The sequence below is a fragment of the Mercurialis annua genome, linkage group LG7 (genome assembly GCF_937616625.2).
Source record: "Mercurialis annua linkage group LG7, ddMerAnnu1.2, whole genome shotgun sequence".
Classification (NCBI taxonomy): Eukaryota; Viridiplantae; Streptophyta; class Magnoliopsida; order Malpighiales; family Euphorbiaceae; genus Mercurialis; species Mercurialis annua.
In genome coordinates this window covers 48283778-48298049 of record NC_065576.1, presented here as the reverse complement: position 1 = coordinate 48298049, position 14272 = coordinate 48283778, and the positions used below count along the sequence as shown (strand labels likewise).

Genomic DNA, 14272 nt, shown 5'->3' with positions numbered 1-14272 from the left:
ACATTATTATATGATTTATTACTCATAAAATAATCTTATTTACCAAGTCAATGAGGATTTAAAATATCAGAATTAACATATCTATTGGACGTGTTTTCCTTCGCAGATTTGTCGCAGATTTATCGCAGATTTATTAGAGAAAGAGCTATATTAAAAAAAAACAAATCTTTAAGAAAATGGTCATAGACGTTTGTGGCATAGCACTTGGTAGCATAGCAGATAATTTAATCAAGGGCAAATCCATCTAAAGACCCCTGTATTTTACATTTTTTTCTGTAGATTTTTATACTTCATTTTATATTATCTGATCCCTCTATTTATCTATTTTTATTTTACAGATCCTTTTTGGGTTTTTTCCAGTACTTTTATGTGACTGGTGGAAAAAAAGATCGTAAGTATAGAAATTGGAGGAAAAAAAATATAAATAGAGGGACTGAAAAAAAAACTCAAAATGATCTGAAAATCGAATATAGGTAAGTAGAAGGACTAGATAATACAAAAATGAAGTAAAAGAACCTACGGAAAAAAAAGTGTAAAGTACAGGGGTCTCTAGATGGGTTAAGCCTTTAATAAAAAACAAACTGTAAAAAAGATCTTACTCGTCGATTTTTCATTTTAATTAGAACGGATATTAGACTTATAGGTCACCAAACTTTTCTCAAATTACAGAAAGAAGACTAAATAATTTTTTCCTACAAAATAGTCATTGAACTGTACCTTTTATTACAAAAGAGCTCACCCATATAAAATGTTCCGTTTTCATGAAAAAACGCAATATTATTACTTATGTGGCAAGCCGAAATTACAAAAAGTAACATAGTTCAGTGATTTTTTTGTTATAAAAGGTATAACCCAATGACGTTTTTAATGTTTAGTGTTCTTTTCGTAACAACAGAAACATTTCTATAATTAAAGATATAGTTTAGTGGTCATTTTATAAAAATAAAATAAAAATTGTTCAGTGACTTTTTTGAATTTGAGAAAAATTTAGTGTGCTATAAAATTTAATATTCTAATTAGAACAGAATTCGGAATTACAGTTTTTCCCAAGAGAACTTATATTTTTGACCAACTCTCATTAAAGTGGTATACGGCTTCGTTTGTGAGTTGCTTCTCCAGCAAATTTTAGATAATCACTTTCCCAACTAAAACATATTTTGATAAACAATATTTTCTGAAATCCCTAATGTCTATCTCTTTGAAAAAAGTTAGTTCATAATATTTATTATTTTATAATATCAAAAAAATAAATAAACTGGTTAATTATTTAAAGTTTTTTCCTTATAAATTTATTGAAAAAATACGGTAATAGAGATAAAAGAATTCAATAATAAATATCGACAAGTGATAAGATATATATGGTTAGTTTAATAAAAATATTTATAAATTTAGATCTAATTTTTATTTTTATGTCAAAAACTAAAGCGACAAGTATTATAGATTGAATGAAACAATATTTCTTATTAGTATCGACTAAAACAATCATACTTAGTAATTTTTAACCGAATTACAAGCGCATGAAATTTGATTAATATTGTTCTGTAATAATATTATAGTTTCTTTATAGTAAAAAATTGTAAACCCTGATTTATTATACTTCTCATAACTCAGCTTTGGCTATATAAATATATACTTTCAATCAAGAAGTTGTCAAAATCTAGGGAGAAAAATGAAAGTTGAAGTAGAAATCATTTCCAAAGAGCTAATCAAGCCATCATCTCCTACACCTCCCCATCTTCGCCATCTCCAACTCTCATTTCTTGATCAAGTCCAAGCTCCAGTTTGTATGCCTTTTGTTCTTTTTTACTCTAAAGACCCCAACTTTTCCAATTCAGAAAGATGCATCAAACTCAAGACATCTCTATCAAAAGCTTTAACCGCATACTATCCGCTCGCCGGACGTGTTGACAACAACGATTATGTAGACTGCAACGACGAAGGTGCCTTGTTCGTCGAAGCTCAAGCAAATATTCCACTCTCTCATATACTTTCAGTGTCAACAAAGTTTCATAAGGTGAGTAAAAAATCACGAACTTTACACGAAATTTTATTTTAATCATGACCTTTAAAAGTTGCCATTTAAAGGCACGAACTTTCATATTATTTCAAATTCATCATTTCAGTGTATTTTTATTGACTAAATTTTTCACTAAATAATTCATGAAAGACCCAAGTTATTAATCAACATCAAATCTTATTATCTTTCGGTTAGAGTATCTAGGATTAGGAATTTTTAGTCAGATAAAATACACCGAATTTTACTTTGCTGGTGATAGCTTTGAAATAAAATGAACGTTCATGCCTTTAAATGACAACTTTTAAAGGTCGTGATTAAAATGAAACTTCTTGTAAAGTTCGTGATTTTTTTAGGAATTAACCTATTTTTCCGACATTCAAACCTTTTGTATATTCCTGTTTGTTTGTAAATACTTCGTAAATTGAATCATTAAGTCATTCATTAGAAAGAGTAAACTCGAAGATAAAATCATCTTACAATCTTAAAAGGATAAATAATTATAGGTAAATAAATTTAAGTTAAACAAATAAAAAAATCAGAGGAAGTGATATATATTTTATAATTTAATTTCATAAAATTTAATAAAATAATTTATTTTGTCTTGATCATATTATGTAAAAATTAAATTTATAAAATGTGTAAATTGTTAATTATACACTTTTTGTAGGTCCATCCATGGTACGATGCTATGAGCAACAAGAAGTTCTTACCCCTTCAACCTGATGAAGGAAAAGATTTTGCAGCATTTTATCAAATTACTTTCTTCACTTGCGGCGGTTTAGCCATTTCAATGGCGCTGTCGCATAAACTTGGCGATGGTTTATCAAAGATTATATTCCTCAACCACTGGGCTGTAATTACTCGACAATCAAATTCTGATGTTTTAACTAAAATCCCTCCGTTTGGTTTAGCCACACTCTTTCCTCCTAAAAAACTAGGGTTTGATCCCAGAGATGGGATTATCAAAGATAATATCGTCACAAAGAGATTTGTATTTGATGCTTCTGTCTTATCATATCTTAAATCTAAATACTCCGAAAACAACGGCGGCACTCCGTCGAGGGTGGAGGCGTTATCCGCTTTCATATGGAGTCGGTTCATGGCGGCTACGCAACCAAACGAAACAAGCAATAAGCTCTACTTAGTGCTTCATGCCGTGAACTTGCGGCCGCGAATGGAACCGCCCCTCTCAAATCAGCATTTCGGTAACATAAGCAGGATCGCCACGATGGCGCTAGCAAATCAAGACGGATTTATCACAAATGAAAATCAAGACGTATTTATGAGTCGGATGAAAGATTCCATAAAAAATGTGAACGCGGATTATGTGAAGAGTCTTCAAAAGAGCGACGAACATTTGAATTTTCTTAAGGAAGGGACAGAAAAAGTGACCAAAGGAGAAATGATTCATTTTGGCTTTACCAGTTTATGCAATTTTCCGGCGTACGAAATTGATTTCGGGTGGGGAAAGGCGGAGTGGGTCGCTTCAGCTCCGGTGCCATTCAAGAATTTAGTTATTATGTTGGATACTAGTGATGGAAAGGGGATAGAGGCTTGGATTACTTTGGAAGAAGAAAATATGGCTAAGTTTGACATTGATAAGGAGCTTCTTGCACATGTTTCTTCTTCAATTTTAAGGTCTAGATTTTGATAAATTCTGATTTGAGTGAGTGTAAGTTGGTTGTATTGCTCGTTAATTTTCCAATTAATCTTTGTTGTGTAAGTAGGTTTTGTTAGTTAATCCAGTTTGATATTTTTAAATTTAATTTTTCAGGATATAATATTTGCAAGTTGATAAATTAATTAATTAAAATACAACTTAAATTTCATGAGGAACTGCGGACCGTTCAAGAACATAGATAGGTTTATCTATGGAGTAGCACAGCATTAAGCAATTAGCATGGAAGAAGAATATTTTCCTGCTACCCAAGGTTGCAGGAAACTCCTGCTACTATTATGTGGTAGAGTTTGATAGACTAATGACATAATGAAATGAGGAATAAAATTTGACATGTCACTTATTGATTGGCCTTTTTCAATATATTTACCATATCTATAAAATTACTTTTTTAGTTTTTATATTTTATGTAAAATATATCCATATAATTTATGACTTTTAAAATTGCAAATTGGACAATAGTATGATTATTTATTTCCAATTGATAATCTTTCTTTATATTTTAATTTTTTTAGACAATAGTGTTGCATATAATAAAATGATAGTTGGAATAAAATTAAAAAAATAAAAATAACAAAGGTTATTAAATTAGTTTACTAAAAAAATTTATTAATAATTTTTTTAATAAAATATTATATTATTTTAAATAACATATATTTCATCCATTTTTATTTTTTAAAATTATGATAAGTTACTGTAAATAAATTCTGTTCAGATCTTGATTAATTAACCAATTCAGTACTCCATCTGTTATCTTAACGCCTAAAAATCCTAAAAGAGAAAATAATGAAACAGTGGGAATGCGAAGACATAGAATGAAAAAATAAGATGTTTTTGTTGAGTTATGGCTCATGTTATTCCTATTTGGATTAGGATACTTAATCTTTATTTAGCATTGCTTTCCTTTATGGATTTGTAATCTAGTTCCTTATCAGATTAGGACTTAAATTGTGTTTTAAGGGTTCACTATAAATATAGGTGATGACCCTATTGTAAACTCACAACAAACATATAGAATAAATTCTCTCTCTGCCCGTGGAGTAGATCGCATTGATCGAACCACGTAAAAATCTTGTGTGATTCTTTTCTCTTCTCTTATTTATTTTCTGCTGCGCTAACAAGTGGTATCGGAGCCTATATTTCAAATCTGAGATTCTAGGTATTTTGTTGATTGAAGATGTCGCTTCATAAATTCGATATTGAGAAATTCAATGGTTCGAATGACTTTACTTTGTGGAAAGTCAAGATGAAGGCTGTTTTGATTCAACAAGGATGCGTAGCGGCGTTAGGAGGAGAAAGCAATTTACCGGAAGGTTTGTCTGTGGGAGAGAAGGCAGATATTATGTCAAAGGCACATAGTACGATTCTATTGAGTCTTTCTGATGAGGTGTTGAGAGAGGTTATCGGTGAAGGAACTGCTGATGGGGAGCGTTGGAGAGCAAGTTTCAGAAGAAATCTCTTACAAACCGGTTGTATCAGAAACAACGTTTGTATACATTGAGGATGACGGAAAATACTCAGGTAAGAGATCATGTTAATAACTTCAATCGAATTGTTATAGATTTACAAGGTGTTGGTGTTTCGATTGAAGAAGAGGATCAAGCCCTCATTCTTTTATGTTCTTTGCCCAGTTCATATGAAAACTTTGTTGATACAATATTATATGGTAGAGATTCGATTTTTGTTAGTGATGTAAAGGACGCTTTGCAATCCAAAGAACTAAAGAAAAAGGTCTCTAACTCTAATGAGGAGGAATCGGTTTCTGGTCTTGTGGTGAGTCGGGGCAGGAGTCATGAGAGAGATGGTGGGAAAGGAACCAGGTCGCGTTCCAAATTGAAGTCTAATGGACGACGACGCTATCACTGCAAGGAGAAGGGGCACTTTAGAAGAGATTGGCCAAAGCTGAAAAAGGGTGGCGAAAACAAGGAATCAAGCGGTAATTCTAATGCAGCTGTGGTACAGGAGAGTTCCGATGAGGAAGAAAGCGGTGATGTTTTGACTGTAAGTACATCAAGTTCTGATAGTACCTGGGTCCTAGATACCGGTGCATCTTATCATATGTCTTCTATAAAGGAATTGTTTAATTTTTTCAAAGAGTGGAATGGCACTGTAAAGGTGGCGAATGATAAGGAGCTTGCTGTCAAGGGTAGTGGTTCTGTTCAGATCAAGATGTATGATGGTATGGTTAGAATATTTGATGCTTGGTTTATTCCTGAACTGCGGAAGAACTTGATTTCTGTGGGTACACTTGACAAGCAAGGGTACAACCACTCAGGTGGAGATGGACAGATCAGAATTTCTAAAGGTGCATTGACTGTGATGAAGGGTGTGCTACAACACGACATTTATATTCTCACGGGGAGTGCAATGGTGGGGACTGTGGCGGTTGCTCGGTCCTTGGAGGTACAAGATGGTAAAACCGATTTGTGGCATCGGAGGTTAGGTCATATGAGTGAGAGGGGGTTATCCATATTGAGTAAACAAGGGTTGTTAGAAGGAGCGGAAACGGGAAAGCTGAAGTTCTGTGAAACTTGTATTCTTGGCAAGCAACGCAGGGTGAAATTCACTTCTGGAAGGCACACTTCTAAAGGCATCCTGGATTATATTCACTCGGATTTATGGGGTCCTGTTCGGGTTGAATCCCACAGGGGACTCAAATATTTTGTGACCTTTATCGATGACTACTCGATAAAGGTGTGGTTGTATTTTCTGAAATCGAATGATGAAAATTTGGTTATTCAACATTAAGGTACTTGTGTGATTTGAGTGAAATCTTGTGAGGAAAAGTTTTGGTTTACAAGTTTGAGTGTGGTTGAGAATTCAAATTTTCAAAAATTGATCATTACATCTTGAGTATATTTTGGCGATGATAGAATTGAGTACTTTTTGAGTTTTGATATTAAGTCATGAGTAATTTAATGTTTTGTGAATTGGTGTTTAGCTTAGGTTAATGCATGCTTCTTAATCAATTTTAAGGTCATTAGATACTACTCTAATGTGACAGATTATAATTGTATGCAATATAATCAATTTCAAGTTTGTAAATTGCCGTTTATCTTCTATCGTTCTGTAAGCCGTGACAGTAAGGGTGATTCGGGGTAACGGGTTATAATTAATAGGCTAGCAACATTATAGGAATATTGAGCTAGTATCTTCGATCTATCCTCCATTGCATGTAACAATTAAAATTGATTGATATAATTAAATTAGATTTGTAAGGCATCGATAATCCATACGAAAGCAATATTCTGAGTTATTTGTCGTTATTGTTTATTCCTTAAATTATTATTTTCTATTTTTATTAGTTTTAATTAAAATCACACAAACCTCATCTTTGTTAGTTCAAATAATTCTTAATTAACTATTTTGGTACTAAATTCAATTCCTCGTGGGTTCGACTTTTACTTATCATTATATTACTTGATTTAACGATATTGTATACTTGCAATTTTGTGCATCAGCGGTTAAAGGAGTGGAAGACCATGGTTGAAAAACATACTAGAAGACAGGTCAAGACACTCAGGACGGACAACGGGTTAGAGTTTTGTAATGCACCATTCGATGACTTATGTAGAAAGGAAGGTATAGTGAGGAATCACACTGTACGGTACACACCACAGCAGAATGGGGTTGCAGAGCGGATGAACCAAACACTACTACAGCGTGCTCAGTGCATGCGATTAAACGCGGGTCTTCCAAAGCGTTTCTGGGCTGAAGCAGTTAACACTGCTTGTTATCTGGTGAATAGATCGCCATCTACTGCAATTGATTTGAAGACGCCTCAAGAGGTATGGTATGGTAAACCCTCTAATTATTCTGGCTTGCGTGTTTTCGGTTGTGTTGCCTATGCTCATGTTAATGATGGTAAATTTGAGGCGAGGGCAATGAAATGCATATTTCTAGGGTATGCGACTGGAGTTAAAGGGTACAGACTATGGTGCACAAAGATGGATAGAACTCCAAAACTAATTATTAGTAGAGACGTAACCTTTGATGAATCTACTATGTTTGGCCAGAAAGAGGAACTTGGTGATCTTGCAGGAAAAACTGATCTGGGTGCTAGCCAGAAGGTGGAGTTTGTAGCTCCAAATAGGATTACTACTGATCCTATAAGCGAGCCTAATAAAGAAGTGGTAGAAGAGAGTATAGCAACAAGGAGAGGAAGAAGGCAAATCAGAACACCAATGAGATATGTAGATTGTGTTGATACGGTTAATACTAATCCTATGGCTTATGCTTTGGCAATAAGTGAGATCATTGATTCCGATGAGCCGCATTCGTATAAAGAGGCAGTGCAGAGTAGAGATGTATCTGACTTGGTTAATGTACGCATTGCATGAGGCCCTTAAGGGGCATGGATGTCGGAGAGAGAGTTGGTCTTGGTTAACTTTGACTTTGGAGTAATTTTAAGTCAAGGTGGAGAGTTTATTCTGTGATGCAATTTGGTGGCCTTTGTGATTTGTTGAAGAAGGTTTCAGGACTAATCTTGTTGGGTGTATTCGCCAAGGTGGAGATTGTTGAGTTATGGCTCATGTCATTCCTATTTGGATTAGGATACTTAATCCTTTATTTAGCATTGTTTTCCTTTATGGATTTGTAATCTAGTTCCTTATCAGATTAGGACTTAAATTGTGTCTTAAGGGTTCACTATAAATACAGGTGATGACCCTATTGTAAACTCACGACAAACATATAGAATAAATTCTCTCTCTGCCCGTGGAGTAGATCGCATTGATCGAACCACGTAAAAATTTTGTGTGATTCTTTTTTCTTCTCTTATTTATTTTCTGCTGCGCTAACAGTTTTATTATTCCATCACTTGGGTTGTATGAATTTTGAAAGATTGAACTTTAGGGTTTATGAACAGAAACATAAATATTACAAAAAGAAAAATTAAATGTAAAACTTGTAATGGAAATTAAACACCAAGAAAACTCATCTCCATGATCATACAAATTTCAATAATAAAATAGAAAACTGAGCTAAAGATTGAAAACAATTGCTTCATCCGAAGGTTTTTTATGGAGTTATCAATTTTTTCTCACCTGTTTATTTAAAACTTGAGGAAAAAAATCAATTAAAATGAATTGTAAGACAAATATAGAGAGCTGAATTGGTTAATTACCAGAAATTAAACTGGCTAATTAACCAATTCAGAATAAATAACCAAATGAACAAAGGATCACTTTATCCCTCCGAACTTGACACAAAATATCAAAAACGTCCAAATTAGCAAAACAAGATCACTTTTGCCCTGAATTTGTCAAAATTGGTACAAAAAAACACATCCCCACTCCCACCTAAGAGAGTGAGATACACTCTCTGGTTTTAGTAGTAGTTTTTTTTCCTAAGTGGTTTTTAATGGTAAAAGGTTTAAAATAATTCTAATTCTTTTAATATTGTATAAATTAGTCTATAATAATTTAAAAAAAATATTTAATTTTAAAACTTTACATATCAAAATTATATTAATTAAAAATATAAAGGACGGACGATGTCTGTCTAAACTCATTTAACAACGGATTTTGGCCATTTAGCGACAGAAAAATCCGTCGCTAAATGGTTGTTATCTAGTGGGGTCTGTTCTTGAACATATCCGACCTGAATTTTTTCTTTGCCCCATAAATGACCGGAAAATTATGACCGAATTTTCCGGCGGTAATTAAGCGACGGCGGTGGTTGGGTCCGTTGTTGGGTTGATTGTGTGGTATGGGTTGGATTGAGTTGGGTTAATTTTGTTGTTTTTTATTTAAATTAAAGTTAAGCGTATTTTGTTTTCTATTTTAAAAAATTATTCAGTTATTTAATTTTTTTTAAAATTATTTATCAATATACTTAATAAAAAATTATTATTAATTTATAAAAATTTAAGGAAGATTCTTTTTTTTAATTATATCTCTGAGGACCATTTAGTATATTTATTAAAATTTGAAATATTGAAAAAAAAGGTCAATTTAATGTTTAAGGGTGTAATTGAAACTAAAAGATGTGGATTTTAATGTTTGAGAGTGCAATTTAAAGTGAAAGGTCGTAATTTGAATATATTTGATGGTTTTATAACGTAAGGATGCAAACGAATTGGGATTAAAAGATAGGATTTTTGCCATCGGATAAGCCTTAATTTATTGGCCATGCTTAAATATAATCTTGTTTACCAAGTCTATGAGGATTTAAAATATTAGGAGTGAGAACTAATAAATAATCTTATTTACCAAGTCAATAAAGATATAAGATATAACTAGAAGTGATGACATGTTGGTGAGTGCCAATTATTAAATACATTGGACGTAATTTCCTTTCTTTTTCTTCTTTTCTTAAGACAATGTGTATGAACGTAATTTCTTTTCTTCTTCTTTTTTTCTTAAAAATATGTTCATAAATATTTGATGGCGTAAAAATCGGCATCATAGTCAGAAAATTTAATTGGAAGACGGACTATAAAAGAAGATTACTAGGCGACTTTATTTTAATTAGAACGTGGTTTAGAATTATAATTTTTCCTTTGAAAACTTATATTTTTGACCAACTTTCTGATTAAAATGAAGGTACCGCGATGTTTGCGAGTTGCTCCGTTTGCACATATCACTATCCCAACAAAAACATTTTGTTTGATAAACAATAATCTTTACGGCTCTTAATATTATTAATTTAAAAATAAAATAGTCCATAAAACTTTTATAATAACAAGATGAAATTTATTATTGTTTCCAAATTTATTCTTTATAAATTTATTGGAAAAAAAAACAATAACAGAGATAAAAAAATCAATGATAACTATCAATAAGTTTAAGATATGATTAATTTAATAAAAATGTTTGTAAATCTAAATACTATTTATTGTTATTTTTATTATTATGTCAAATTCTAAAGCGATAAGTTTTATAAACTGAAAGAGATGATATTCTTTCGACTAAATGACTAAAAAAGGCTTCATGAAAATTTCACAAAAATCCAAACCTTTCAATTTTATCCAACTTGTCTTTAAACGCATAATTACGTTTCAATTTTATCCAACTACACAATTTTCCTTATGTGACGCTAATGTGTGACAATACCACACAGCGCCACGTAAACGCCACATGAGCAAAATTATATAATTGGACAAAATTGAAACGAAATCATATGTTTCATGACAAATTGAATAAAATTAAAAAAATTAAATTTTTATGAAACTTTCATAAAAGATTTGGCTTTATTTAATCATTTGGCCTATTCTTTATTAGCATTGACTACAACGATCATTTTTGTATTTAACACCAAATTGCAAGCATGATTGATGTTCCATAATAATATTATAGTTTGTTCGTAATGGTTAGTATGTTATAAGGCACATAAAATTTAGATAAGGCACCTTCCCAACTAAAACATCTTTCGGAAAACTATGCTCTTTGCAGTCTGCAATACTTACCTCTTAATTTTTTTATTCATAATGCTTGTTGATAGAGTCTGTTTTCTGATCCGGTGAATAATCTGTAAAATAAGATAAAAGCTAACTGGACGGTGGTGGTCCGATTAACTCTCTGATACTTGAGTTAGTTTAGACTTGAACAACGTTTTGAGCTCTTTATATAATAATTGAGTGAATACCTTGTGAAATGCAAATAGGAAAGTGATTCTTATTTAGTAGAATTAAAGATTGAATAGGAAAGAGATTCATTATTCAAGTAAAAGTCTTATTCAGGAATGTCTTCCTCAATAAGTTTATCTTTTTAAGTTGGAGTTCGTATCCAAATAGAAAAGATATTCAGGAGATCTGGTTATTGAGCGAATCCCTCAGGCGACGCGTTTTATTCGAGTCTTCAGGGATTTCGGCTCATTGTTAGGATTCAGATGATCCTTTCGGTTAGGGAGAATCTCATGAATTCGGTTACCGATATTATTTGGTTCTTACCTCTTGGGAGGACTAATATTACATTGGAGGGTACATCTCGTGCAATTCGACTCCAGTGTAGTCAAAATAGGATTCAGTATCCATCATTTATCATTTCATAATATCAAAATAAAATTTATTATTTTTCCCAAACCTATTCTTTATAAATTCATTGGTAGAATACAATAACAAAGATAAAATTTAAAAGTAAATTTAACAAATTTTAAGATATAATCAATATAATAAAAATGTTTGTAAATTCTAATTTTTGTTTTATTATAGTTAAAATTGTTATATCAAAGACTAAAGCAATAAGTATTAGATACCGAAAGAAATAATTTTTTTATTAGTATTGACTAAGACAATCATTTTTAGTACTTTATAACCAAATTGCAAGCACATAAAATTTGTTTAATATTCCATAATAATTTTATAGTTTGTTTATGGTAGAATTACTAAACCCTAATTTATATATAATAATAAGTTCAATAATGCTCATTAATTGATCAGCTTGATTTGGGTTCTATAAATATATACTTTCAATCCAGGAAAGTTACCAAAAGAGAGAAAAATGAAAGTTGAAGTAGAGTTCATTTCCAAAGAGCTAATCAAGCCATCATCTCCTACACCAGACCATCTTCGCCATCTCCAACTCTCATTTCTTGATCAAATCCAGGCTCCAGTTTGTATGCCTTTAATTCTTTTTTACTCTAAAGATCCCAACTTTTCCAATTCAGAAAGATGCATCAGACTCAAGACATCTCTATCAAAAGCTTTAACCGCATACTATCCGCTCGCCGGACGTGTTGACAACAATGATTATGTAGACTGTAACGACGAAGGTGCCTTGTTCGTCGAAGCTCAAGCTAATATTCCAATCTCGTATATTCTTAAATCCTCTAACTCAGTGGCAGATTCAGAAAAGTTTCATAAGGTGAGTAAAAATAGAAATTAGTATATATATATATATATATATATATATATATATATATATATATATATATATATATATATATTATTACTATAATTTAATTAATTATTTTTTTAATAAAATTATATTATTAAATTTTATATTAGTTATAAGAAAAATGAATTACTCTCTCTATTACTATAGCCTATTCGCTATTTATACTATAATTTTTAAATTTTGTCAGTTTATATAATATTTTCGCATTTCATGTCAAATATATTCAGTTTGGATCTGATGTGACACATTATACGCTTTTCTTAGGTCCATCCATACTACGACGCTACAACCAACAAGAAGTTCTTACCACTTCAACCTGATGAAGGAAAAGATCTAGCAGCTTTTTTCCAAATTACTTTCTTTACTTGTGGAGGTTTAGCCATTTCAATGGCGCTGTCGCATAAACTTGGCGATGGTTTATCAAAGATAATATTCCTCAACCACTGGGCTGCAATTACTCGACAATCAAATTCTGATGTTTCAATTAAACTCCCTCCGTTTGGTTTAGCCAAACTCTTTCCTCCTAAAAATCTAGGGTTTGATCCAAGTAGCTGGATTATGAAAGATAATATCGTCACCAAAAGATTTGTGTTTGATGCTTCCATCTTATCAAATCTTAAATCAAAATACTCCGATAACAATGGCTCCACTCCGTCGAGGGTGGAGGCGTTATCCGCTTTCTTATGGAGTCGGTTCATGGCGGCTACTCAGGAAAATGAGACAAACAATAAGCTCTACTTGGTGCATCAAGCTATAAATTTGCGGCCGAGAATGGAACCGCCTCTATCAAATCGGCATTTCGGTAACATTTGCCGGATCGCCACGACGGCACTAGTCGATCAAAACGGAATTATGAGTCGGATGAAAGATTCCATAAAAAATGTGAATGCGGATTATGTGAAGAGTCTTCAAAAGAGCGACGGACATTTGAATTTTCTCAAAGAAGGGACAGAGAAAAAAGCTAAAGGAGAAATGATTAGTTTTAGCTTTACCAGTTTGTGCAATTTTCCGGCGTATGATATTGATTTCGGGTGGGGAAAGGCGGAGTGGGTCGCTTCAGCTCCGGTTCCGTTCAAGAATTTAGCTATCATGTTGGATACTAGTGATGGAAAGGGGATAGAGGCTTGGATTACTCTGAAAGAAGAAGACATGGCTAAGTTTGACATTGATAAGGAGCTTCTTGCACATGTTTCTTCTACAAGTTTATGGTCTAGAATTTGATTTGACATGTTAAATAAATTGGAAGTTACTAAACTTTCAAATTATTTTAAAAAAACATTAAATTTCAATCTATTTTTTTTAAGGTCATCAGAAAAGTTTTTTCAATTTAATTTGGCTAATCTGGCCACCCAAATTAGCAAATATTTTTCACATCAACGATCCAATTATACGTCACAATTACAGGTAAACATTCTAAAATAAAATCTTTAATTTGATAATGTTTGTTGATATGACACATATTCTTGATTTAGATGGCCGTATAAACAAAATAAGATTGGAAAAAAAATTATGAAAAAAAAAGTTTTCTTAAATAAACAAATTGAAATTTAATTTCCATTTTAAAATAATCTAATTGTTCAGTAACCTCCGATATATTTGACCCTAAGTGTAAGTTTCTATTGCCGTCAATTTTCCAAATAATCTTGGTTATGTAAGTTGGTTTTGTTTATTAATCCAGTTTGATATTTTAAAATATAATTTATCAGCATTTAATGTTTGCAAGTTGGTCAATTAATTATT

At 31.9% G+C, this 14272-nt stretch overlaps 2 protein-coding genes across 2 annotated transcripts; both read left to right on the top strand.

Annotated features, from left to right (window-relative positions):
• The first annotated feature begins 1640 nt into the window (after positions 1-1640).
• On the top strand, positions 1641-3778 carry LOC126655937 (stemmadenine O-acetyltransferase-like). Its single transcript, XM_050350345.2, has 2 exons — positions 1641-2014; positions 2685-3778. The coding sequence occupies exons 1-2, from the start codon at positions 1670-1672 to the stop codon at positions 3666-3668; spliced, it is 1329 nt and encodes a 442-aa protein (XP_050206302.2). The 5' UTR covers positions 1641-1669; the 3' UTR covers positions 3669-3778.
• An 8284-nt stretch (positions 3779-12062) lies between these two features.
• LOC126655938 (stemmadenine O-acetyltransferase-like) lies at positions 12063-13835 on the top strand. Its single transcript, XM_050350346.2, has 2 exons — positions 12063-12499; positions 12797-13835. Exons 1-2 carry the CDS (start codon positions 12137-12139, stop codon positions 13751-13753), a joined length of 1320 nt encoding a protein of 439 aa, XP_050206303.1. The 5' UTR covers positions 12063-12136; the 3' UTR covers positions 13754-13835.
• Positions 13836-14272: the final 437 nt, after the last annotated feature.

Excerpts from the sequence above, each read along its gene's own strand:
- LOC126655937 (XM_050350345.2), top strand. The coding sequence starts at position 1,670 with ATGAAAGTTGAAGTAGAAATCATTTCCAAAGAGCTAATCAAGCCATCA. Across the intron at positions 2,015-2,684 it reads TGTCAACAAAGTTTCATAAG|GTCCATCCATGGTACGATGC; the intron begins GTGAGTAAAAAA and ends CACTTTTTGTAG.
- LOC126655938 (XM_050350346.2), top strand. The coding sequence starts at position 12,137 with ATGAAAGTTGAAGTAGAGTTCATTTCCAAAGAGCTAATCAAGCCATCA. Across the intron at positions 12,500-12,796 it reads ATTCAGAAAAGTTTCATAAG|GTCCATCCATACTACGACGC; the intron begins GTGAGTAAAAAT and ends CGCTTTTCTTAG.